The sequence below is a fragment of the Cetorhinus maximus genome, chromosome 18 (assembly GCF_964194155.1).
Source record: "Cetorhinus maximus chromosome 18, sCetMax3.hap1.1, whole genome shotgun sequence".
Lineage (NCBI taxonomy): Eukaryota > Metazoa > Chordata > Chondrichthyes > Lamniformes > Cetorhinidae > Cetorhinus > Cetorhinus maximus.
Window position 1 is genome coordinate 79,995,383 of NC_135896.1, and position 26,046 is coordinate 80,021,428.

General features: G+C 42.4%; 1 protein-coding gene across 1 annotated transcript in view; it reads left to right on the forward strand.

Annotated features, from left to right (window-relative positions):
* Positions 1–3,686: 3,686 nt before the first annotated feature.
* The window catches only part of knstrn (kinetochore localized astrin (SPAG5) binding protein), a 38,647-nt gene continuing 16,287 nt past the window's right edge, over positions 3,687–26,046 (forward strand). The window contains exons 1-4 of the mRNA XM_078563038.1: positions 3,687–3,793; positions 11,435–11,546; positions 15,599–15,758; positions 25,324–25,371. Coding sequence (XP_078419164.1) covers positions 11,453–11,546; positions 15,599–15,758; positions 25,324–25,371 — 302 coding nt within the window. The 5' untranslated portion in view covers positions 3,687–3,793; positions 11,435–11,452. The remainder of the gene's footprint in view (positions 3,794–11,434; positions 11,547–15,598; positions 15,759–25,323; positions 25,372–26,046) is intronic.

Here is a 26,046-nt window from a genome sequence, read left to right on the forward strand (position 1 = left end):
TGTTGGGAAGAAATGCATCAGAAATCATTCCAAAAAAAAGTGCGAGTCTTCACTCAAAGTTGTAACATTGCTGAAAATCATGACTTTAAGTGAAACGACTAAGCGAATCATAGATTCCCACAGGAATCAATGTTAAAGCCAAAGTTAGGTTCCTTCGGACATTTCTCACCCAGAAAAAACAATGTACAAGTTGAAATACTGTACAATACGTGTGCAGAACTGTACATTCCTAGCTGAAATAATTTTAAAAATACATCACTAAACATAAAAGAAATACAAATTATTTTTTTTAATTATAGCATTCACTTGAGTACAGTACTTTCAGATTGACCAGGCTCTATCTAGTGGCAGAAGTTGGTCAGTGCAGGTAGCAGCTGAAGTCCTGACAATTTGACTTACCAATCACTGCCTCTAGGTGGAGCTCAGGACTTCAATGCGAGTTCAGAAGTGAAGCCAGCAACAGGAGCCAGAAGTCAGGAGCCACCGAACAAGGCACTCCGAGGACTAAGGCAAGAAAAGCGGCTGGGAGCCAGCAATGCTGGCAGTGGGAGGAAGAGGGACTGAGAGAGAGGGTGGAATATTGCAGGAAAAGTTGTGAACTGACAGGCCACAGAAGAGGAGTCTGTGGCAAACATTAAAGTGAAACTGGTAACATTAGATGGGTATATTGACACTACTTTATTAAAACTGTTAAAGTGAAACAACGTTTAGTGAGTCGACGTTAAGTGACAACTTACTATATAAATATATTATGATCTGGAATTACCTGCAATAACAGCAGCGTTCGCATCCTCTACAGGATTAGGCGCTATACTTTTTCAGGTAAAAAGGGATGGAAAGTGCAGGCCAATTTATTACTCATCACATTCAGTAATAGATACAGTGAAGCGATACATAGTAATCGAAAAGGAAGCATTAATAGGCATGTGGGAGATGCGAAAAATTTGCTATGTCTCAAGTCGTCACATTACAGAATCACACAGTGCAGAAGAGGCCCTTCAGCCCATCAAGTCTGCACCGAAATGTGAGAAACACTACGATAGAAACGGACCACAAATTTTTAGCCACGCTATTGAATTGGAAAGGGCTTGCAGCAATGCCATCAAGAGGTCAAAAGACTTAAATTAAGATTGATGAGATTTTATACTCATAAGGTATATGCTCAAAGGAAACAACAAAGCACAATAGATGCATTATCATGCACTGAAACAGAATCCAGAAAAATGTTACTTGTAGCTGAGGTTGAGGACTTTTCTATAATGACAGTTCATATGTTAGGCAGCTACACAAAGATTGGGTGAATTTTTTTAAGATTCATTTGTGGGATGTGGGCGTCACTGGCTAGGCAAGCATTTATTGCCCATCCCTAATTGCCCTCGAGTAGACGGTGGTGAGCTGTCTTCTTGAAGCACAGCAGTCCATGTGCTGTAGGTACACCCACAGTGCTGTTAAGCAGGGAGTTCCAGAATTTTGACCCAGCAACAGTGAAGGATCGGCAATGTATTTCCAAGTCAGGATGGTGAGTGGCTTGGAGGGGAACTTCCAGGTGGTGGTGGGTGTGCCTATTTCTCTACTGCCCTTGTCCTTCTAGATAGTAGTGGCCATGGGTTTAGAAGGTGCTGTTTATGGAGGCTTGGTGAGTTCCTACAGTGCATCTTGTAGACAGTACACACTGCTACCACTGTGCATCGGTGGTGGAGCGAGTCAATGTTTGTGGATGGGGGTACTAATCAAACAGGTTGCTTTGTCCTGATGGTGTCAAGCTACTCGAGAGTTGTGGGAGCTGCACTCATCCAGGCAAGTGGGGAGTATTCCATCACATTCCTGACTTGTGCCTTATAGATGGTTGACAGGCTTTGGGGAGTCAGGTGGCGAGTTACTCACGGTTGGATTGCTAGCCTATGACCTGCTCTTATAGCCACAGTATTTATATGGCCAATCCAGATCAGTTTATAGTCAATGGTAGCCCCAGGAATTTGATAGTGGGGTATTCAGTGATGGTAATGCCATTGAATGTCATGGGGCGATGGTTGGATTCTCTCTTGCTGGAGATGGTCATTGCCTGGCACTTGTGTGGTGCATATGTTACTTGCCAGTGGTCAGCCCAAGCCTGGATATATTCCAGGTCTTGCTGCATTTGGACATGGACTGCTTCAGTATCTGAGGAGTCACGAATGGTGCTGAACATTGTACAATCATCAGCGAACATCCCCACTTCTGACCTTATGATGGAAGGAAGGTCATTGATGAAGGAGCTGAAGATGGTTGGGCCTCGGACACTACCGAGGAACTCCTGCAGTGATGCCCTAGAACTGAGATGATTGACCTCCAACAACCACAACAATCTTCCTTTGTGCTCGGTATGACTCCAACCAGCAGAGAGTTTTCCCGCTGATTCCCATTGACTCCAGTTTTGCTCGGGCTCCCTAAATCCACACTCGGTCAATTGCTGCCTTGATGTCAAGGGCAGTCACTCTCGCCGCACCAAATCAAAAAGGTTCAAAAATCAGACGAGGAACATAAGCAAATCAGAGAATTTTGCAGTCAAGGATAGCCAACATATACACCATATCGTACTATCAGACTATATTTCAAGGAGAGACCATGTCTGACAGTGATTAAGGAATTACTGGTATACGATGATAAAATAGTAATCCAAAGAGCATTGAGATTTGAGATCTTACAACGCTTACACCAAGGTAATTTAGTTATCACAAGCGCATGGCCAGAGCACGGTATTCGGTTTGATAGTGGGGTCTCTCAAAGTCATTGGAAGAAATTATATAGAATGTTCAATTCACAGACAGGAATCAAAAAAAACAACTAAGTCATCTTCTTTTCCTGCAAGGCGACAGGAACACCCAGGATTAGATTTATTTGAGGATAAAATGGAAAATGTTCATAATAGCAGTATTACAACTCGAGATGGATTGAAGTGAAACAGGAGCATGGTCACGGATCAGAAGCATGAGATTTGAGATCATCTATCAGAAGATGATAATCCCATCCAAAGAAATTTTTTCCAGTCCATGGGGTTCCTGATATTGTGGTATCTGATAACCGTTCACAATTCGCAAACATTGAGTTAAGAGTTCACAGAATTATTTGGATTTGTTCACACATTTAGTTCACCAAGGCAAATGGAGAAGCTGAGAGGTATCACAACTGTAAAGGCATTACTGAAAACAAATGAGGATTTTCAAGTAGGGCTCAAGCTTGCAGAATAGATTGGCTTTATGTGAGTTACTCATGGGAAGAAGGTTGCAGACATTGTATGTGGAAGGGTAGGAATCATTGATGCCACAGGTCAAAGACACAGCCACAGGTCAAAGACACAGACTTAGAAAAGTACAAGAAAGGGAGAGGAAACTTACTGATATAAACAGATGAAACACTATTACCGTCACAGGGAGCAAGAACATTATCAGATCTTTGAAAGGGTGAACAGGGTTGGATCAGAGATCAATCAAGATTTGGAAAAATAGTGGTAAAATCACCATACTCGAGATCTTACGTTGCCCAGAGGGAACAGGGCGTAGTAAGAAGAAACAGAAGAGCTTTGATTGCAATTGAGCAACAGAGTGAAAATCAGAGGCCAGAGAGGTCACAATCATCAGAAATTAAAGAAGACATCAAAGCAGCTGATCCCAAACCATCTTCAAGTTAGATTTCTGTTTAACAGCATCCAGAGGACCAACAGCAGGACGAGAAGGCCTTAGTCCCTACAACTGAGAGGAGAACAAGGTACGGTAGACTGGAGAAGGCACCACAATGCTTAGCGGTGCAAGAGAAGGTGAGAATCTAAAAAAAACTGAAGGAAGGAGAGAGAGAAGAGAGCAAGAAGAAATCATGCAGAGAGAAAGGAAAACGACATTTACCTAAGTAAGCAAAAAAAGAGGCTACATTTCCTATGAGACTTCAAAAAAACTGAAACATTCAGAACCACCAGGAGACTGAAGTTTGGGTTTCCAGGAAAGTCAGAGAACGTTAAAGTCAGAATAGAGACTTGGGAGGAGATTAGTACAATGGAATATGCTAGATTATGTCTCATAAAGGCAAAACAAAAAACAAAAAAGACCTGGAAAAACTCAGCAGGTCCGGCAGCATCTGCGGAGAGGAACACAGCCAACGTTTTGAGTTCTGTTGAAGGGTCATTCGGACTCGAAACGTTGGCTGTGCTCCTCTCCGCAGATGCTGCTGGACCTGCTGAGTTTTTCCAGGTATTTTTGTTTTTGTTTTGGATTTCCAGCATCCACAGTTTTTTGCTTTTATCTAAGTCTCATAAAGGGTTAATTTTAATAGTCTGTGATGTCATAGAAGGAAGTGACAAAATCAAGTGATCGGAGATTCTAGGAGAAAGCAGCATGGAAAGAAGCTAGTGTAAGGAGTGTTCTCATATCTGTAAATATGTTACAATAAAATTAGAGTGTTTACAGCCGACAATCTTCAGGAGTTATTGAAACTACTCCAACCCAACACAATAAGCTGAGCATCAAACCCCATATCATATCTATATCATAGACTGCTTCCCCTCACTTCCACAACAATTCCCATTTCCACCTATACCTCTGCTGAACGTAAATACTTCAATACTATCCTTCCACAGACGTGATAGAGAGGGGGACTGGTGACAAGGTAGAGTTAGTTGTCATCAGTATGAGAGAAAACTAACTGCCTCCCATCAAATTCCAATTGGTTCAAAATTCTGCTTAGAAGTGCCCCTCCCCCTACATTAAATCTCATTGGTTCTATCAACCCAGTCACCTTTTGACCATCAGTAGACTTCTGTCTAACAATACAGTAAATTTAAAATCCTTGTTTATAAATACCTCACAGCATTGCCCCACACTCTCTCTAAAATATTCTCCAGCTATTCTCAAATGCCCCATTCCTCTTATTCTAACCTTCTTTTCATGCCTCCTTAGCCCTAGCATGGTGGTGGAGCTTTCAATTGCATTAATCCCACTCTCGAACTTCCTACTTCTCATTCCACTTTTAAAAATCTTCTCAAGATACATCTCTTCAACCAATCATACATAAAAAGACATACACTCAGATACATTTATGTGGCACCTTTCAAAGGATGCTTCACAGGCATGAAGTAATTTTGAAACAGAGTCACTATTGTTATGTAGGAAATGCACAGCCAATTTGCACATAGCAAGGTCCTCCAAACAGCAATGTGATAATGACCAGATCCGTTTTTTCCTCTAGTGATGTGGATTGAGAAATAAATATTGGCCAGGACACAGGATAACTAACAGCAATGTGGGTGTACCTCTGACTGGCACTCTCAGTACTGCACTCAAGTGTCAATCTGGGTATTTATGCTCAAGTCTCTGGAGTGGAATTTGAACCTGTGACCTTCCAATGCAGAGGCACAAATGCTACCAACTGTGCCATTGCTAACACTTATTCCCTCCTATCTGAAAAGTACCCTGGGGGTGGTGTTTTCAACAGAGTGTATTCAAAGCCCTCTAAATTCAGATGAAAGGTCATCAATCTGAAATGTTAACTGTTTCCCTCACCACAAATGGTACCTGATCTACTGTGTGTTTCCAGAATTTTCTTTTGTAGATGTATTTTCAAAAGGCATTCAATAAGGTGCCACATAAAAAATGACTACACAAGATAAGAACTCATGGTATTGGGGGGAGAGGGAAGGGGATATATTAGCATGACATAGAATTGGCTAACTGACAGGTTTTAGGGATTCAGAAAAAACATATGTACAAGGATATGAACTAGGAGCATGAGTAGGCCATTCAGCCCCTCAAGCCTTCTCCACCATTTGATAAGATCATAGCTGATCTGACTGTGGCATTAACTCTACTTTTCTGTCTAGCCACTATAACCTTTGACTTCCTTGTTTTCAGGTTGGCAAACAATAACTAGTAGATTGATCAGGAATCAGTGCTGGGCCTCAACTATTTATAATCTATATGAATGACTTGGATGAAGGGACTGAGTGTACTGTAGCCAAATTTGCTGACAATACAAAGGCAGGCAGGGAAGCAGTAGGAAAAATAGTTACAAGGAGGATACAAAGAATCTGAAAAGGGATATAGAAAGGTTAAATAAGTGGGCAAAAATTTGGTAGATGGAGCATAATGTAGGGAAATGTCAGATTGTCCATTTCGATGGTTGAATAGAAAAGCAGAATATCATTTAAATAGGGAGAGACAGCAGAATGCTGTGGTAAAGAGGGATCTGAGTGTCCTCATAAGAATCACAAAATGTTAGCATTCAGCTCCAGCAAGTAATTAGGAAGACAGATGAAATGTTGGCCTTTATTGCAAGGGGAGCATAAAAGTAGAGAGTCTTGTTACAACTGTACAGGGTATTGTATACTTTTGGTCTTCTTACTCAAGGAGGTATATACATGCATTGCAGGTGATTCAGAGAAGGTTCACTAGGCTGATTCCTGGGATGAAAGAGTTATCTTGAGGAAGTTTGGGCCTATACTCATTGGAGTTTAGAAGAATGAAAGGTGATCGTATTGAAACATAAGATTCTATGGGGATTGACATGGTAAATGCTGAGAGAATATTTCCCCTCATAGCAGAATCTAGAACTGGCGGGGGGGGGGGGGGGGGGGGGAGATCCGTTTCATAGTAAGGTGAATTTAGATGAATGACAAGAAATTCCTTCTCTCAAAGTCATTAATCTTTGGAATTCCATATCCCAGAGAACGAAGGTCATTGAATGTACTCAAGGATGAGTTAAGGCAGATTTTTGATCAACAAGGGAGTCAAGGGACATGGGGGCAGGCAGGAAAGTGGAGTTAAGGCCACAATCAGATCAGCCAAGATCTAATTGAATGGCGAGGCAGGCTCCAGGGATCAAATGCCCTACTCCTATTTCTTATGACCTTATATTTAAGGTAGCGTGCCAGACAATTCATAAAATGAAACATTGGAAAAAGAAGCGGGGATTAAAAATTTGCTGTAGGAATCTTAGAAAGACTTGTATTTCCGTAGCACCTTTCACAATCTCGGGCCATTGAAGTACCTTTGAAATGTAGCCACTGTGGCAACATAGGAAAGAAGATAACTAAATTTACACCCAAGCCAAGGCTGACACCAATCCGACAGCCACTATGTAGGTGGAGGGGTCGGATCAGTCAAGATTAAAGCGACCGAGAAGGTTTGAAAGTCTCTCAGGACAAAACATAACAGGAAAGAAAAAAAAAGACACCTCAGGTGTCGTTTAAACGGAGGCGAGTGGTTTGATACTCGGTCCCCTCAGTCAGTCGCCTTCCAGCTTGGAATTAGCCGCCCCGCCAAAAAAAAAACAAAGGCTTGGGCATTTTATAAGTCTTCTGCTACAGGAGACCGAGCCACCGCCCGACAATAACTTATTATAACAGAGGCGAACAATCCCACTCACCAACATCTCTCTCTCCCCCCCAACCACCATTAACACTACATTGATCACAAACCCATTCCTTACCTGGGTTCTAAGTGGATTTGAACCCCCGAAGGCCGCCGCCGACCAATCACCTCGCGCGACTCCTGATCCGAGAATTTTAAATTCAACCGCCTTTGCCTGCTGGAGCCTCCGCGCATGCGTGCTAACGGTTTGACGCCAGCCCACTGCTTCAAGATTTTTAACCAGCCCAGCCTTCTTTTCCAAACTGAAATGTTGAATAATAATAACAATAATAATTAAGAGGGGGAACATGTTCGAAAGCGAATATGGAGTCGTTTCAGAAAAAAAGAATTTAACTGCGGATCACGAGCTGGAAGTGACGTCACGGTGGAGGGAGGACGGAATTTGAATTACGAGGCGGCTATTTTTTTATGTATCTTCTTCAGGTTCATTGGAGTTGAGGTGGTAATGAGAGGAGGTAATGTTGGATTTAATGGAGGTATTTCAGAGCGTGGGGTAACGGGGGCTGTTGGGGTGGGGTGGGTTGTCAATGACTGCAGGTTATTAACAGGGGGAGTGAGTGCAGCCACTAATAGCGGATTTTTGGGTGTGGGAACTTTGCGGCATAGGTAATGGTGGGTAGTTGGTTGTGAGGGGCATTAGTGACTGCAAGTGATGGTAAATTATTGGGTTTGGATGGGGTCGTTAGTGACTGCAATTAATGCTGGGAGTCAATACTCTATGGGGTGTTAGTGAGCGCAGATAAATTATGAGTTATTGCTGGTTGATGGGGCTTTAGTGACCAGAGGTAATGATTGGTTATCGTGTGTGGGGGCGTTAGAGTGCAGGGAATGGTGGGTTGTTGTCAGTGGATGGGACATTAGTGACCAGAGGTAATGGTGGTTTATTGTGTGTGGGGGCATCAGTGAGTACAGGTATTTTTTTCATGGGATGTGGGTGTTGATGGCTAGGCCAGCATTTATCGCCCATCCCTAAAAACTGATGCCTTTCAGAGGCCATTTAAGAGTCAACCACATTGCTGTGGGTCTGGAGTCACATGTAGGCCAGACCAGGTAAGGACAGCAAATTCCCTTCTCTAAAGAGGCATTTGTTTTTACGACAATCGGCAATGGTTTCATGGTCATCATCCAGATTTTTATTGAATTAAAATTTCACCATCTGCCGTGGCGGGATTCAAACCAGGGTCCCCAGAGCATTACCAGTCCAGTGACAATACCACCACATCACCACCTCCTGGTGAGTTATTGTCAGTGGTGGGGCATTAGTGACCAGAGTAATTATGGTTTAGCAGGTAATGGGGCTTTTCAACAAGAGTGGCTCATGATGCATGTAAATGGGGTTTGTTGGCTGTTCAGTGACAAGGTAGTGGGGTATATCAGCTGGAGAATTAATGTCTTGATAATGAGGGGTATTGGCTGTGAGGGATGATTAGTTGCTGCATGTAAAAGGGGTTTATGAGCTCTGAAAGTGGGAGTTCAAATTAGTTACAGGCAAATGGGAATTATCAGCTGCAATGGAAGAGTTGGTGATTTAAGTAACTGGTTTGCCTGTCTTGTGTGATTGGGATGCTGGTTATACCAGGTAAAGAGATATCATTGAACTTGGGTGAATTTGTGTTAGCTGATAATGGAGGTTTATCAGCCATGAAGGGGTATTAGTGACACTGTATAAGGAGGTCTATTGGCCGTGAAGCCATTACAAACAACTTGGCAAGTCTTTTTCGACTGCAACTTCCAAACCTGCAAATCTTACCACCTAGAAGGACAAGGTAGCAGATGTATGGGAGCACCACCACCTGCAAGTTCCCATGCAAGCTATACACTATTCTGACTTGGAACTGTATTGCCGTTCCTTCACTGTCACCGGATCAAAATCCTGGAACTCCTTTCCTAACAGCACTATGGGTTTACCTGCACCAGATGAGCTGCAGCTATACAAGAAGGTGGTGCAACACCATCATCTTGAGGGCAGCTAGGGATGGGTATCAAATGTTGGCCTTGCCAGTGATGCCCACATCCTATGAAAGAATGAAAAAAGTGATACTCTGGGTGCAATTAGATAGATAAGCATGGAACTAAGTGAGAGCAGTCCCACTCAGCTCAATGACAAGCAGAGACGTTGAAAAAGGATGGTTTGATCAGCCATGATGTTGGCTGCAGATAGGTCAAGAAGGATGAGAAGGGATAGTTTACCTTTGACTTTTGAAAAGAGCTGTTTTCATACTGGCAGGGGTGAAAACCTGATCTGGAAAGATGGGCACAGATTTGGGAGCATGTTCAAGGAATTTGTACAGGAAAGGGAGGTTGGAGATGGGGTTGTAGTTTGTGAGGACGGTGAGGTCAAGGATTGTTTAATGTTTGAGGAGTGGGGTGATGAGGCAGATTTGGAGTGCACACGAGGGGAGATGGGAAAGATCTAAGCTCAGGGCTAGGACGAAGAGGGAACTTGAGGGAGTTTGGCCTAATAAAAGGGAGGAATGCCACAGAGGCAGCTGATTGTCTGGTCTCGAACTTAGCAACAAAGAAGTCCATAAGCTTCTCACACTTATTGGTGGAGGGGAAACAGGTTTAAGATGGTTTGCAGCAGAGGAAATAAATTGGGGTTTATCTTTGCATTCCAAGATGATTTTGTTGTCCACCATATCCTTTCAGGGCTGCCTTGGACTTGCTAGGGGAAGAGCCAGGGTGAGAGAGTGTAATGGCTTCATTGGGGGTGAGGACATCAAATGTGGAGTTTTAGGGTGCAGTTGAGCGAAGTGGTCACTGCAGCGATGTTATGGCGAATAGAGGACCAAAGGTGAAATAGTTCAATAATTTTCAATGTGCAGTTAAGTAAATTGGGTGATTTTTTTTTATTCCAGCAGGGATATTAATGGAGCTAGGGTTGGGGCATGAAAAGGGGAATGTGGATGGAGAGTAATGCAAGTGATCACTGATAGCCTTATCTGCGATTGATACAAAGGGACCAGTGAGAATATGTGAGATGGCAAGGTCAAGGAGGTGGCTGTGAATATGGGTGGTGGAGTTTATAGTTAAAATTGTTCGGTTAAGATTGGAAACCTGACAGGAAGCTGGATCGGGCAATTCTGCTGTAATTGATGTCTCAGGAGGTGGGAAGTTTTAGAAACATGTGCTTCTTTAGGAATAGACCTGGAGTTGTATTATTTACAGTTTTTTTTTCACAGTTTTTGGATAAACCATTCAGAAAATCTTACCACTTGTGTATCTGTGCGTGCACCTAAATTGATGGGGCTTGAAAGAAGTTCAAATTGAGTGAGTAGGTCAGTATGGCACCATGCCACAGGTTTCATTGAATTTGTGCACTTATATTTGTGTGGTTCATTTTTAGGGAGGCCCTGGCCCAGGGAATACTGCCAAGTGTGGTGCTGTTATTCATTCACACATGTCCCAGGTTCAATACATGCAGTGTGTTAGCTGGTGAGTTGGGGTACTAAAATTGACTTCACATAGAGGGAGGGACCACATTTCTCACTCCTCCTCATGTTCAGTTGCCTGATTATGGAACTGAATTGCACGGTGATCCCTATGTCAAGGTTCACTCTTAATGCTTGCATGTGGAGTGTTGCTTGAGCAAGTTACTGGAGGACAGCGGGAATCATACCCCAATATGGGTTCTGCTTCTGCAGCACATGATTATATGTCTGGGGGAAGGAGTGCTTCACAGGCAGGATCAGTGGTGCAAAGTTTTGTGGTTGGCATTCTGTGTGGATTTTGGATTAATAAAATTTCTGAGGTAGTTCAGATATCCTGTCTGCAGCATGTGTGGGAATAAAATAAATTGTCTTGTAGCACCATCTGTCACCTGTATTCCCTGCAAACATGGCTTCTCGAGTGTGGGGCTGCAGCTGACCTCTCCTCAGCCACAGAAAATGTAAATCAGTAAATCAGCTAGTGAAGTGGTGCAACCTGTGCCCCGCAATGTGGAAGCAGATCAGGTTTAAAATTGGAAATGAATATACAACAAAATTGTTTGGGCCTTTGTTCTATCTGTCCTCCTCCCTCACTATCTTATATTTCTACAGTATTGTCTGCCTGAAGAGATGCAGCGGTCCAGATTACCTATTTACCAACCATGGCGTGCACATACTGTAGTGCCTCCATTGGAAGCCCCGATTGCCAAGATGTTCAGAACAGGTAAACTCAGTGTATATATTTGGAGAAATGGCTTTGTGCACTGTTGCTTTTTGAGTTCTGTGGCTTGCCATAGTCATGACCTCTGAAGTAATCTTTGATTAAAACAAAGGATTGAGGCAGAAGCCATTTTGCCCGCCACATGAAACGTGCTGTCAGGCATGTGCAGCTAAAATTGAGTGGATTTTGATAGTTGTAGGAGAGTCAGTCGCTCTATGAAACAGCGGAGAATAATTAAAACTTCAGTCTGCAACTTTGTACCGGACATCAACTGCTGGGTAAGTCAGTATGGCTTTGAATATTCTAGTACTGGCTTCTATGGAGATGAGGGCAGATTTGAGAATGTATTGGAAATTCTTCCACCTCAATGGCAGAACTATGAAATTGCCTCAGAGTTAAACAAGAAATCTGAACAAGTAAGAGTAGCCACTCTGTTATCAGTGCTGGGGACCTCTGCTGAGGAGCAGAAAAACCAGTCTTGTGAGATCTTGGAGCCCATGAAGACCCACTTTGAACCCTCTACTAATGTTATTTATGAACGCTACATGAACAATACCAGTGCTCAAGAAGAGGGTTAGAATATTGATCAGTATGTGACTACTGAGATGTCTAGCTGAATCCTGAGTTTGAGCAACTGAAGGATGATCTGATCAGAGATAGGATTCTCTTAGGAACAAGAGATCCTGCTGAGAAAATAAAAATTTGCTCTCAAAAGAGCTTTGACATGGGCAGAAGCTCTGAAGTTGTTAATCATAAGGTGAAGAGTATTGATGGGAGAAACAACGAAGCTTTACACTATCCTGAGGGGCAGTTCAGGCCTTCCAAGCACACGACAATGGAGAAAAGGAAGAACTATTTACAAAAGAGGCAGCAGAAAGATCAGAGTACTGGATGTAAATATTGTGGATGACACCACGCAAGAAAAGGAAGGATGTCCAGTGTGGGAAAGCAATGGTCTAACTGCAATAAGTTGGTTCACTTTGCATGCATATGTTTTGCTGGAAAGAAGAAAAGCAAGCCTAAAACAAAAGTTGCTGGAGATGTCAGGTGACTATTCTGATGAATCACTCGATACTCAAGAACAGGTTGGCACTGTCAAGTCTCAAGGTAAAAAATGGTTTGTGACTGTGGAAAGAATGACTGCAGAAGGACAGCATCAAGTTAAGGTGAATTGTCCGATAGACACTGGTGTGACATGCAACATCGGATTTCGCAGACCTACGTGAAGTCACTGAAGATGGTGACCCAAAAATGATGCCGTTGAAGGTAAAGCTGAGGCTATATGATGGAACAATGCTCACCCCAAGAGGACAAACTAAGCTGAGCCCAATGCAATGGGAAGAAAAAATTTGCAGTTCCAGATAGTAGACACAAAGCAAAGTTCCCTCATCTCGGCTGAAACAAGTCAAAAGTTTGGATTGGTAGACCTCCATGTACCAGAAGAGATTTGCAGTGTTTTGCATAGCGCCATTAACTTCTGAACAGATCCTGTCAAATTACAAAGATGTTTTCACAGGTCTTGAAGGCCTTCCTGGTGAATATAATCTTGAAGTAGATGAGTGTGAGACCAACCCAGCATTTTCCAAGGAGAGTTCCAGCTGCCTTCAAGTCCAACATGAAAGACAAGATAGAGGAGTATGAAAAGATGGGCGTAATCAAGAAAGTGACAACTGCTACAGACTAGATTAGCAACGTGGTAGCAGTGAAAAATCCTGGAAAGCTGAGAGTGTGCATAGATCCAAAGGACCTCAAAGCTTTGAAGATCTCACTACCTCTGCCAACTATTGAAGAAATTTTGCTGCAACTTGCCATTGCAAAGGTCTTTTGCACCCTCGATGTGAAGGATGGATACTGACAAGTAAAGTTGGGTGAAAACAGCAGTTTTCTGACTACATTATGGATGCTATTTGGCAGGTACAGATAGTACGTGTGCCATTTGGCATTTCTACTGCTCGGGAACAGTATCAATGCAGACAGAATGAGATAGTCAATAATCTTCCAGAAGTGGAAGCCATCGTGGATCATCTGCTGGACTGTGAATGTGGAGATACCATGGAGGAAGACATCGCAGACCATGATCAGAATATAGTAAGACTGCTAGCGAGAACTCACCAGATGAACCTGAAGATTACTGAAGTCAGATGCACAAGTCATCTGATGACAGCAAAAGGACTTCGCCTTTATCCTGATGAGGTACAAGCTGTAGCAGAGATGCAGCAACCAAGAGATGTGAAGGCAGTTCAATGGTTTGTAGGATTTTTGAACAACTTAGCCAAATTCTTCCCCAATTTGTCATCAGTGTGAACCTCTACGCAAGTTCACTGCAAGGAATGTTCAGTGGTATTGGGGCACAGAACAAAAGGCAGCTTTCACTTCCATCAAACAACTAGTGACAACAATGCCAGCACTGAAATGCTATGATTTCAATGATGGGATCATCTGCAGTGTGATGCCAGCTATATTGGCTTGAAGCAAGCCTCATGCAGCAAGGACAACCAGTTGCATTTTCATCCAGAATGTTTTCACCCAGTGTTTAATGTAAACTGACCCTACGCACAGATCAGGAAAGAGTGCCTGGTTATTGTCTTTGCTTGTGAGCATTTTAATCAGTATCTGTTTGGGAGAGACAAAGCCACTTCAAGGCATCTTTCTCAAACCACTTCTTTCTGCTCAAACTCCTGCAAAGTATGTTAATTCGTTTGCAGAGATATTATTTGGAAGTGAAGTACAAGCACGGGAAGCGGATGTACATTGGCAGCATGCTGTCAAGAGCTGTACTCACTCCTTCTGTTTGAAGGAAGTTGATGCTAGTACAGAGTGTGAAATCTTCCATATTTAATGAGAAGCAATAGCATGATATGCTCTGGCACCCAGCAGAGACATTGAATATAACAAGCATGTGTCTTGCTCAGATCATGCAAACTGTGCAACAAGATACAACTCTCCTCGTGCTACAGGAAGTAGTGATGAAAGGATAGCCGGAAACCATCAAGGACACACGTGTGGCTATAAGAGAGTACTGGGCATACAGGGATAAAGTGATTACTCAAGATGGCATCTTGTACCGGGGAACTAGAGTCATCATCCCTAAGGGGATGAGGAAAGAGATGCTGAAGCGTATCCATGCAAGCCATCAAGGTATTGACTCTGAGGAGGGTAAGAGAAGTGCTTTACGAGCCAACCATGAGCAATGAGATCAAGGACTGCACCAGCCAATGTAGTGCTTGTAATGAATATCAAGCTAAAGAACCACTCGCGCTGCATGACATCCCAGAACAGATTAGAAATAGTTTTTTTCATGCATGTATGACCTTCTTTACAAACCATGTATATATGGATAACTTGTAACTGCAAATGACTTTGCCTAGACTTGTTTTTTTTTCCCTTTTTGTGAAAAGGGGAATGTTTGGAGAAGTGCATTGTGCACTGTTTCCTTTTGAGTTCTGTGGTTTGCCATAGTTATGAGCTTTGAGGTCATCTTGGTAAAACAAAGGATTGAGGCAGAAGCCATTTTACCCATCACCTGATTCAGTATATAAGAAGTTTGTAAGGCAAAGACAGTGAGATGTTCTGATTGAGCATGGAACACCAGATGGATATTGCATTACATTAAGCACATTTCTACATTTTGTTTATATGCAACTCAATCCGTCCCGTCCCGTCCTTTTTAATGTAAGAAAACATTCCGCAATGCACTTGACATAAAGTGACATGGAATCAAAAAAGGAAATATAAGCTGGGATGGAGAGGCTTAGTAAGAGAGTTCCCAAGCCTGGAACCTAGGCAGATGAAGGCATGACTGCCAGTGGCGGAACAAAGGAAAACTTTTCAGCTGGTTTTAGGGTCAGAGGAAGTCGGAGATGGGGAGGTGCAAAACCATGGAGAGTTTGAACATGAGGCGCTGGTGAACCAGAAGTCGATGTTGGTCAGTAAGCACAGGTGATGGATAAGTGGATTAGTGAGCGGTTTAATTGACTCATTTGTCACGTTGCTAGCACATACCAATAACAGTGATTTTCATGTTTATCTAATACACCATTTCTTTCCCAATGTAGATAAAATCTTGCAGCCTTCATTGAGAAATCTCCCTGTGAACCTAAAGCTCCCAGAATTTGATAAAGATTTGCCTCAGGCATTTAATTTTTCACAGAAAGTGTCTAGTGCTGTCACGTTTGAGGCAACTTCAAAGCCAAGTAAAGTGGCTTTAAACAAAAGGTAAAGTTCATCCTATCATCTAAGGCGAGTAGTGTTAATTACATGATCTTTGCATACATACTGAGTATCCAAGTCTGAGTTTTCAACTTGGCAAGTTAAATGAGGTCTTATAAACTGGTGCCTTTGTGCTAACGGTGACTTTATAAATGGGATGGATGCTGCTATTCCAATGGTCTCCATTTGTTTGCAATGACAATTTTTTACTTCCACCTGTTTCCTTCTAGATATCCTAAATCCAAAAGGGAAAAGTGAAGATTGGGGAAGAAAAGTGTAATTATGCATGCAGAATTACTCTTTCTCTAACAGCAGGGAATTCACTTTGATTCAATTCTTTTTAAAGCATTTTCCAGCACTAATTCATGCCCAGCTTCACGTTTACTGAATTTTATACAGCTCTTTTAAAAGTTTGTGTTTTGTAGTGCAGTTACTTATATGCCTGTGTAACAGTGCCTATTATTCTATTGAATACATTGCACTAAAATACAGCTATGGTAATGTGGTGTTTTATTCATTCAAGTCACTAGAGGGTGCTCTATGCTGGCCAACAGTATTGTCACAGCTATTCAGCTAATCAAGCAGCTTTCAATGGCATTTTAAAAGCAAAATGCTACAGATCCTGGGGATCTGAAATACAAACAAAGTGCTGGAAAAACTCAGCAGTTCTGGCAGCATCTGTGGAGAGAGAAACCGAGTTAAAGTTTCAAGTTCAATATGACACTTCTTCAGAACAGTTCAAACAGTACTCCTTTAAAAGTATAAGTTGCCTACAGAGAGAAAATGAGTTTTAGTCAGTAGTGCTTTTTTTTAGTCACTTGTTACAGCAAAAGTTTTAAAATGTGAAATTTTGTCATGTCCAGCTTTTATCCTTTCCAGCTATAAACTGGAAATTCGAATTTCTTTTTAAATGTTATTGGATTTATGGGGATCATAACAGTACACTTCAATGTGTGCCAATCTTACTTTGTCTGTGAGCATAGAGAGTGAGTGTTGGCAGTTTACTGAGAGATGAGTTGGAGGAATACCACAGCTGACCCTGATCTTGCCTTTACCTGATGGTGCAGATGTACGTTTGACAGACATGTGTTTTGCAACAAAAATCACTGGTTACAAGAAATGGGAGCCCAAACTTTTGTTTTAATTCATCCATATGCCTCCTTGGGAATGAGCCTTTGATTTTAGTGTTAGTATTCCCACTTCTGAGTCAAAAGCTGAGGGGTTCAAATCCCAGTAAATAGACTAGAATATAGTCTCAAATAGTGAGTTGGCAGCTGGCGGGGTACTCTCTTCCTGGCTGATTTGACCACTGGCTTCGTCGTACAATTCATTTTTCTGAGTAGGAAGGGTTGGGTTTAGACCCCACTCCAAGCACTCCTGGCAAATTGAGATTAAAGCCCTGGCTCTGATTGTTGGATTGATTCACATTGTGGGTATTTGTTTTCAGCGTTTTAGGGTGGCATTCTGTCATTATACGGGTAGTTGGGGATCTTCAGCCTTATTACAGCCCATGAGACAATATTCTGCAGATAAAATCCATGAAGAGGGCAATGGGAAACCACTTACTCATTGTGAATTGCTCAAGTGTGAAGTAATTCATTTTGTTGGAAAGAACAGGGTGAGGCAATATAAAAATTAAGGATACAATTCTAAAGGTGTTGCAGGAGCAGAAGGGGGATCTCTGGAATTTTGTGGATACAAATCATTGCAGTGCAAATTGAGAGCATGGCTAAAAAAGCATAGGGAATCTTGAGCTTTATGAATGGGAACATGAAATACAAAGGTAAGGAAGTTGTGATAAACTTGTGTAAAACACTGGTTTGGCCTCAACTGCAGTATTGCATCCAGTTCTGGCACCACACTTTAGGAAGGATGTGAAGGCTTTAGAGTGGGTGCAGCTAAGATTCACGAGAATGGTTCCAGTGATGAGGAACTTCAGTTATGTGGATAAATTGAAGAAGCTGGGGATCCTCTCCTTGGAGAAGATATGGTTGAGAGGAAATTTGATAAAGATGCACAAAATCATGAGGAGTGCACTGCTTGAGAGTTTGGGGGCAGATTCAGTTGTGGCTTTTGAGGTCAGGGGCACATGAGACAGGCAACTACGCCGGAGTGAGTAGGGAATTGGGCTCACAGGGGAATTTGGTGCACGGGGGAAAGTGGTGCTGCTGCACAAGAATAATTCTTAAGTCAGGAACTGAAGCAGCTGAGTAGAAACGGACTTGGGTGTAAGCCGCACCTTCCGAGTGGAGTTTGGAAAAAAAGAAGTGACATCACAGGAAAGCCGTTAAGTTCATTGGTTGGTAAGAAACTGCTGTTGGGGAGTGTCTTTAAATAGCTGTAAATTAGAAAAGCGTATTATTTTTACTTGGATTTAAGTAAGAAACACAAGGAATAAGGGGAAGTCAGGGCCAGTAACATTAACTTTATTTTCTTTGGTTTACTTATATAACAACGTAAGGGAAGTAAAGTTAAGGCATTGGAGGGCAGCTCAGTTGTGTGGAATGCGAGTCCTGTAATATGTGGGAAGCCATGGACACTACTGGTAACCTTGATGACGGCAAGTGTTGCCAGCTGCAGAAACTTGAGCTCTGGGTTCCGGAGCTCTAGCGGTGGCTGGAGTCACTATGGCACATCCACAAGGCTGAGAGCTACGTGGATAGCACAGGGTAGGAGCATGGAGGCAGAAAGGGAATGGGTGTCAGCCAGGTAGTCCAAGAGAACCAGGCAGGTAGTGCAAGAGTCCTCTGGGGTCCTGCTCGCTAATCAGTTTTCTGTTTCTGGTTCCTCAGAGGAGTGCAGTCAGAGCCAAGTTTGTGGCACCACGAGGCAGGTGTATGGATGGGGAGGAAAAAGAAAGGAAGAGCCATAGAGATAGCGGATTTGTTAGTTAGGAGAACAGACAGGCGTTTCTGCAACTGTAGACGTGATTCCACGATGGTATGTTGCATCCATGGTGCCAGAGTCAGGGATGTCACCAACCGGCTGCAGAACTTTCTTCTGGAGGTGGGAGAACAGAGGTCGTGGTCCACATTGGTACCAATGACTTGGGCAGGAAGGGGGATGTGGCCCTGCAGACCAGAATTTAGGGAGCTAGGTAGAAAATTAGCAAGCAGGATCTCTAAATTAGCAATCTGTGGATTACTCCCAGTGCCACGTGCAAGTGAGTACAGAAATAGGGAGGAAAGGCAGATGAATGCGTGGCTAGAAAGATGGCGCAGGAGGGAGGGCTTTAGATTTCTGGGACTCCATCTGGAGAAGATGGCACCTGAACAGAGCTGGGACTGAGTTCCTTGTGGGGTGTTATGCTAGTGCTATTGGGGTGCTTTAAGTTAACTTGGCAGGCGTGTGGGAACCAGGAGAGAATATTAGAGTAATATGAAGGTCTGCAAAATACTGAGAGACAGATGGCACTAGAATAGAGAATAGTAAGTTAATGGGGAGAGAGAAGTGAAGTCTAAATCAGGGTTATACTGCATGCATGTGAATGCATGGAGTATAGTAAATAAGACGAGTGAGTTACAGGCGCAGATTGCCATGCGGAATTATGATGTTGTGGCGATAACGGACCTGGCTCAAGGAAAGACAGGACTGGCCATTAGATATTCCTGGGTACAAGGTATTCAAAAAAGATAGGGCAGGAAGAAAAAGGAGGAGGGCTGGCTTTATTGGTTAAGGAGAGCATTGCAGTGCTGAAGAAGAGGATATCCTAGAGGGTTCAAGGACAGAATCAGAATCCTCTTTGGCTAGAGCTAAGGAACAAAAAGGGTGCAATCACATTCCTTCGTGTAGTCTATAGGTCACCAACTAGTAGGAAGGATACAGAGGAACACATCTGCAGGGAAATTAGAGAGGTGCAAACATTAGAGTGTCGGTATAATGGGTGACAATTATTTGAATATAGACTGGTAATGTAAAGGGGTAAAGTGGGGTAAGAGTTCCTAGGGTGTATTCGGGAGAATTTTCTACAGCAGTATGTGTCTAGTTACAACAAGAAAGGAGGCTTGGAAATGAGGTGGGCCAAGTAGATCAAAAGTCAGCAGGGGAACATTTAGGAGACAGTGATCATTGTATCATAAAGTTTAGGATGATGATAGAAAAGGACAATGGGCAATCCAGAGTAAGAATAATTAACTGGGGGAGAGCTGACTTCAATGGGGCAAGAACGAAGCTGGCCTGGATAGACTGGAACCATAGATGGGCAGGAAAATCTGATTTTGAACAATAGGCTACCTTCAAAGAAGAAATGATTCGGGCATGGACAAGGTATATTCCCTCAAAACAGAAAGATAGGGTAAACAAATCCAGACCTTCCTGGATGAAAAAGGTGATAAAAATTAAGATAAAGAAGAAAAAGTGTGCTTGAGAGGTGTCAGGTAGGAAATACAATTGAAAACCAAGCTGAATAAAGAAGGTTCAGAGGAGAGGTGAAGAAGCAAAGAAGGATTATGAGAAAAGCCAACATAAAGGGGGATCCCAGAGTCTTCTATAGGCACATTAATACTAAAAAGGTGGTAAAAGGAAGAGTAGGGCTGATGAGGGACCAAAGGGGGGATTTACACATGGAGGCAGGGGATATGGCTGAGGTGTTGAATACTTTGCACTTGTCTTTACCAAGGAAGCAGATGCTACCCAGGCCATGGTGACAAAGGAGGAAACTCTGTCACTAGAAGGGTTCAAAATTGGTAAGGAGAAGGTATTGGATAAACTGTCAGTACTTAAAGTTGACAAGGCACTGGGACTGGATGAGATGCATCCAAGGATATTGAAAGAAGTGAGAGTGGAAATTACAGTGGCCAGAATCTTTCAATCTTCCCAAGACTCGGGGGAGGTGCCAGAGGTCTGGAGAATTGCAAACATTACGCCCTTGTTCAAAAAAGGTGGTAAGGATAAACCCAGCAATTACAGACCAGATAGTTTAACTTTGGTGGGGAAGCTTTTTGAAACAGTTTTTCAGGATAGAACTGCTAGTCACATGGAAAAATGTGGGTTGATTAGGAAGAGCCAGAATGGATTTCTAAAGGGAAAAGTTATAGCTCATGGAATAAAAGGGACAGTATCAATCTGGGTATAAAATTGGCTGAGAAACACCAAGTAATGGTTAATGGATATGTTTTTGGCTGGTGGAAGGTTTGTAGTGGAGTTCCCCAGAGATCAGTATTGGGACCCTTGCTTTTCCTGATATATATTAATGATCTAGATCTTGGTGTGCAGGGGACCATTTTAAAGTTTGCAGATGATGCAAAATTGGAAGCATTGTAAACTGTGAGGACGACAGTGTAGAACTTCAAAAGGACATAGACAAGTTGGGGGAGTGGGCTGATAGATGGCAGATGAAGTTTCAATGCAGAGAATTTTTAGGCGATTCATTTTGGTAGGAAGAACATGGAAAGACAATATAAAATTAGGGGTACAACTCTAAAAGCTGTGCAGGAGCCGAGGGACCTGGATGTATATATGCATAGGTCATTCAAGGTGGCAGGGCAGGTGGAGAGAGCAGTTAATAAAGCATACGGTACCCTAGACTTTAATAGAGGCATAGAGTATAAGGAGATTATGCTGAATTTGTATAGGACATGAGTTAGACCTCAGCTGAGTATTGTGTACAGTTCTGGTTGCCAAACTTTGGGAGGGATGTGAACACATTGGAGAGAGTGCAGAAGACCTTTACAAAAAATAGTGCCAAAATGGGATGAGAAACTTCAGTTATGAAAATAGATTGGAGAAATTGGGACTGTCCTCCTTGGAGAGGAGAAGGCTAAGAGGAGATTTGATAGAGGAGTTCAAAATCATGAGGGGATGGACAGGCTAGATAGGGAGAAACTGTTTCCACTCATAAAAGGATCATGCACGAGAGGGCACAGATTTAGTGTGATTTGCAAAAGAAGCAAATGCGGTTGTGAGAAAAAAACATTTTCACACAGCGAGTGGTTTGGGTCTGAAATATGTTGCCTGGAAGTGTGGCGGAGGCAGGTTCAATCGTGGCGTTCAAGAAGGCATGAGATGATTATTTGAATAGAAACAATGTGCAGGGTTATGGGTGGAAGGCAGGAGAAAGGCGCTGAGTCATAATGCTCATTCGGAGAGCCAGTGCAGACACGGGTCAAATGGCATCTTGCATTGTAACAATTCTGTGATGGGCTTTCAAAATACAACAGGATTGTTATCTGAAGAGGAATAATTTCCAGGGCAATGGGGAAAAGGCAGGGGAGTGAATTGCTCTTAGATTTGGCACTGACATACTGGGCCAAATGACGACCTCCTGTGCTGTAACCATTCTATGATTCTAACATTTCTGATGTGGTCTTTAACTTAGTTTAGATCATGACACATGGACCCTCCCTCTCCTTACCTCCTCATCCAGCATCACTGATTAGAGGTTGAACCAGAACCATAAATATTTTATACCACACTACCTAAGATCACCTAACAGCAAGACTATGAACTTCTGGCTGTTGAAAATACTGTTATCCACAATAATATCTGAGAGCCCATGAAAATGTTATTTTATGAATGACATCTTAAAAGAGTAGGAGGAACTAGCTTTGATTTACTGTCTCAATTAACTACATGACCTCATGTGGGAATGGTTGAGCAGAAGTCACATTCTTGTATAAGGAGAAGAGAAAATGACAGATTGCTGAGTATCTCCCAAAATGCTGGCCAATAACACTTATTACATCCTCCTTCAGGAACACATCCCTCTGCCCTCCTTGCTGTGAAGCCCATAAACTGAAGGAATTCATCTTTGTTAAAAAAGTAGAGATTCCAGTTTAGCTTACTCTTTTTTTTAAATCACAATGTGGCATCAATAGATTTCCCAATATCAACTAAAAGATCTGCAGGCCTTCGCTAAACAGATTAAAATGTATTACACATAAATTCCCATTTCTTTGGAAAAGGACAATTTTTTTTCTCCTAAAGGTCTTGATCATTGAGGTCATAGAGGTCTACAGCACAGAAAAAGGCCCTTCGGCCCATCGAGTCTACGCAGATCAAACAAGTACCTAACTATTCTAATCCTATTTTCCAACACTAGGCCCATAGTCTTGTCATAGTCTTGTATGCAATGGCATCGCAAGTGCACATCCAAATACTTATTAAATGTTATGAGGATTTCTGCCTCTACCACCCTTTCAGGCAGTGAGTTCCAGATTCCCACCACCCTCTGGGTGAAAAAATTCTTCCTCACATCCCCTCTAAACCTCCTGCCCCTTACCTTAAATCTATGCCCCCTGGTTATTGATCTCTCCACCAAAGGGAAAAGTTCCTTCCTGTCTACCCTATCTAAGCCCCTCATAATTTTATACACCTCAATCATGCACCCCCCCTCAATCTCCTCTGCTCCAGGAAAAATAACTCCCAATTTTTCCAATCTCTCCTCATAACTAAAACTCTCTAACCCAGGCAACATCCTGGTAAATTTCCTCTGCACTCTCTCCAGTGCAATCACATCCTTCATATAATGCGGATTCCAGAATTGCACGCAATACTCTAGCTGTGGCCTAACCAGCGTTTTATAGAGCTCCAGCATAACCTCCCTGCTCTTAAATTCTATGCCTCGGCTAATAAAGGCAAGTATCCCATGTGCCTTCTTAACCACCTTATCTTCCGGTGTTTTCACTGATGCTCTTTGCCCAACTGGTCATTTTTCATGTAAGTCCAGACCGTGAGTGTTGGCAAGTTAGGTTCTGCTGCAACAAGTTAGGTTCTGCTGCAACAAGTTAGGCTCTGCTGCAATGCCTGTGTCTGCCCTAGTTTTACGTTCATGCACACTTGTAGCAGGAGATGATCATTACTGCTGTTCTAATTGACTCTATTTTCTTTATGCCAAGGAATGCTGGCCAATTGCATCACCATTTTTGCAGAAAGTTAACTTGGCACAAATTGTGAATTGAAATTGTGGTCATCTGGCCTGTATAGATAAGTTTTCTTTGCCCTACTTTCACTAGTTTGAGCCAGTTCAGATATGGGGATTGACAGATGCTGTAGTTTTTGTTTATGTACCAGAAATGAGGTTTCTGGATGCGGGAGTCAAACACTTCCAAGTTTAGAGTTAAAGGAGCATACTTGAAGTTAGTGTTAAAGCCAAGTCACTGTTTATACTTTGAGTAAAGAACAAATCTGGAGCCAGTCTTTTCCTTAACAGGTTTAGTCATAAAATCACAGGGCATAGTCACAGACTCCCCTTCATCTCTTTCGAGGTGTCAGCTGTGGCTCAGTTCATAGCACCCTCGCCTTTGAATCAGAGGGTTGTGGGTTCATGTCCCACTCCCGGAAACCAAGAACTGTGATTGTACTCGAAAGAGTTGCAATCTGTGACTGTTGATAACTCGAAAGAGTTTCCCCAGTCCCTTTCAATATTAGAGGTGTCAGCTGTGGCTCAGTTCATAGCACCCTCGCCTTTGAATCAGAGGGTTGTGGGTTCATGTCCCACTCCCGGAAACCAAGAACTGTGATTGTATTCGAAAGAGTTGCAATCTGTGACTGTTGATAACTCGAAAGAGTTTCCTCTCTTTCTCCCCCACTCCCTTTTCCCTGGTGTAATCCAGTTCTTATTAGGCAATTATTCTTAAGTATATCTTTCCCCAATTAGCAACAGCTGCTCTCACTTACAATGAAGTGCATGCTTTAGTTTGTAACAGGATTCCAACATTAACAGTTAGTGCCCTGAAATACACTGCAATTTTTTGCTGTAGACAATCACACGTAACAATCATTGAGCTCAAGTTTTTAGATGATCTCCTTGTTCTTCATCTTCTAGCCTTGTGTTACCATCTCGCCCTTTTGATATCTTTCTATCTGTTGCTTCACACACTTTACACTAACCCTTACCAACCTTTGTCAGACTCTTTAAATGACTTTATTCATGGCCCCATGGCCCAGCAGAAGCTATGGATATTGAGGTTAAGCAAAACGTGGAATGTACCCATTATGGCTATATTACATAAAAATCTTTAAGCGTAAGTGAATCAAGAAGGTTCATATCTAAATATATTTGTGTGTTTAACCTTGATCAGGCTGTTTGTTGAAAGTACACTCTTCAGAAATCAGACAATTCTACACATTTTTAACCTTGGGGCGAAATGAATTCCTCACTTGCTCTTGATGCCTTAAAGCAAGAATTCTAATGCAGATGCACTTCTTTTATTTCCTTACTCTCCTAAAACATCTGTACTGCATATTTTATTTTAAAGGAATTACGTGGTCATACGATTACTGTCTGATTACAAATACCTTTTGATTATTGTATTTTGTACATTCTTTATTCATGCATTGTGTGTTGCTTGCTTGGCCCTGGTGCAGTTGCACACTTTAAAGTCACTGTTGCCATAATAATTTTGGCCAACCCTTTTTTTTTGGCTAAATGCTGGCATAGTTGTGGATTGGGTAAGCCTTAGCATTTTTGAAAGTGATTTACTGATGTGCTGTAGTATATTTGTCTGTCTGTCTCTCTCTCTCGCAGTTGTTCCAGAAGTAAATTCTTCTGACTAAAACATATGTTCCTAGTATAGTGAACAATATATCATGGAGTTTTGGATGGGGTTTTAATACCTTTTTCCTTTTTCAGAAAGAAAATGCCCCCATTATCTAGGATGACTCGTGCTGACATGGAAAAGTAAGTCTTTGGCTATTGATGCACTTGAACTGTGTGCATTTAATGCATGTAATACTTGGCACCCTCCAGTTGAGAAACTGTTGTTACAGAAAAATTAGATGGGTTAAAAGTTTGTAGGGCTACTGGCAGTGCAACTGATTCTTGTTTGAAGAGGCTATGATGAGAACAATGGTTTGGTTTGGGTTTATACCAATTATTTGTGGACAATTTGAGTAAGACCTCGTGCTGTTCCTCCACCCTTCCTTTTCAATTTAAAAAAGCTTGCATTTATATAGCATCTTTCATGACCACAGGACGTCGCAAAGCATTTTACAGCCAATGAAGTACTATTGAAGTGTAAGGTACAGAAATCTGGTAATATCCAGATAACTTTTTTGTGTTGTTGATTTGAGGAGTAAATATTAGCTAGTTCACTAGGGTAACTCCCTTGCTGTTCTTTGAGCTAGGAAGACTGAAAGGTCTGAAGGTGGATAAATCACCTGGGCCAGATGGATTACACCCCAGAGTTCTGAAGGAGATAGCTGAAGAGATAGTGGAGGTGTTAGTGGTGATCTTTCAGGAATCACTGGAGTCAGGGAGGGTCCCAGAGGACTGGAAAATCGCTAATGTAACCCCCCTGTTTAAGGGAGTGAGGCAAAAGACAGGAAATTACAGGCTGATTAGCCTGACCTCAGT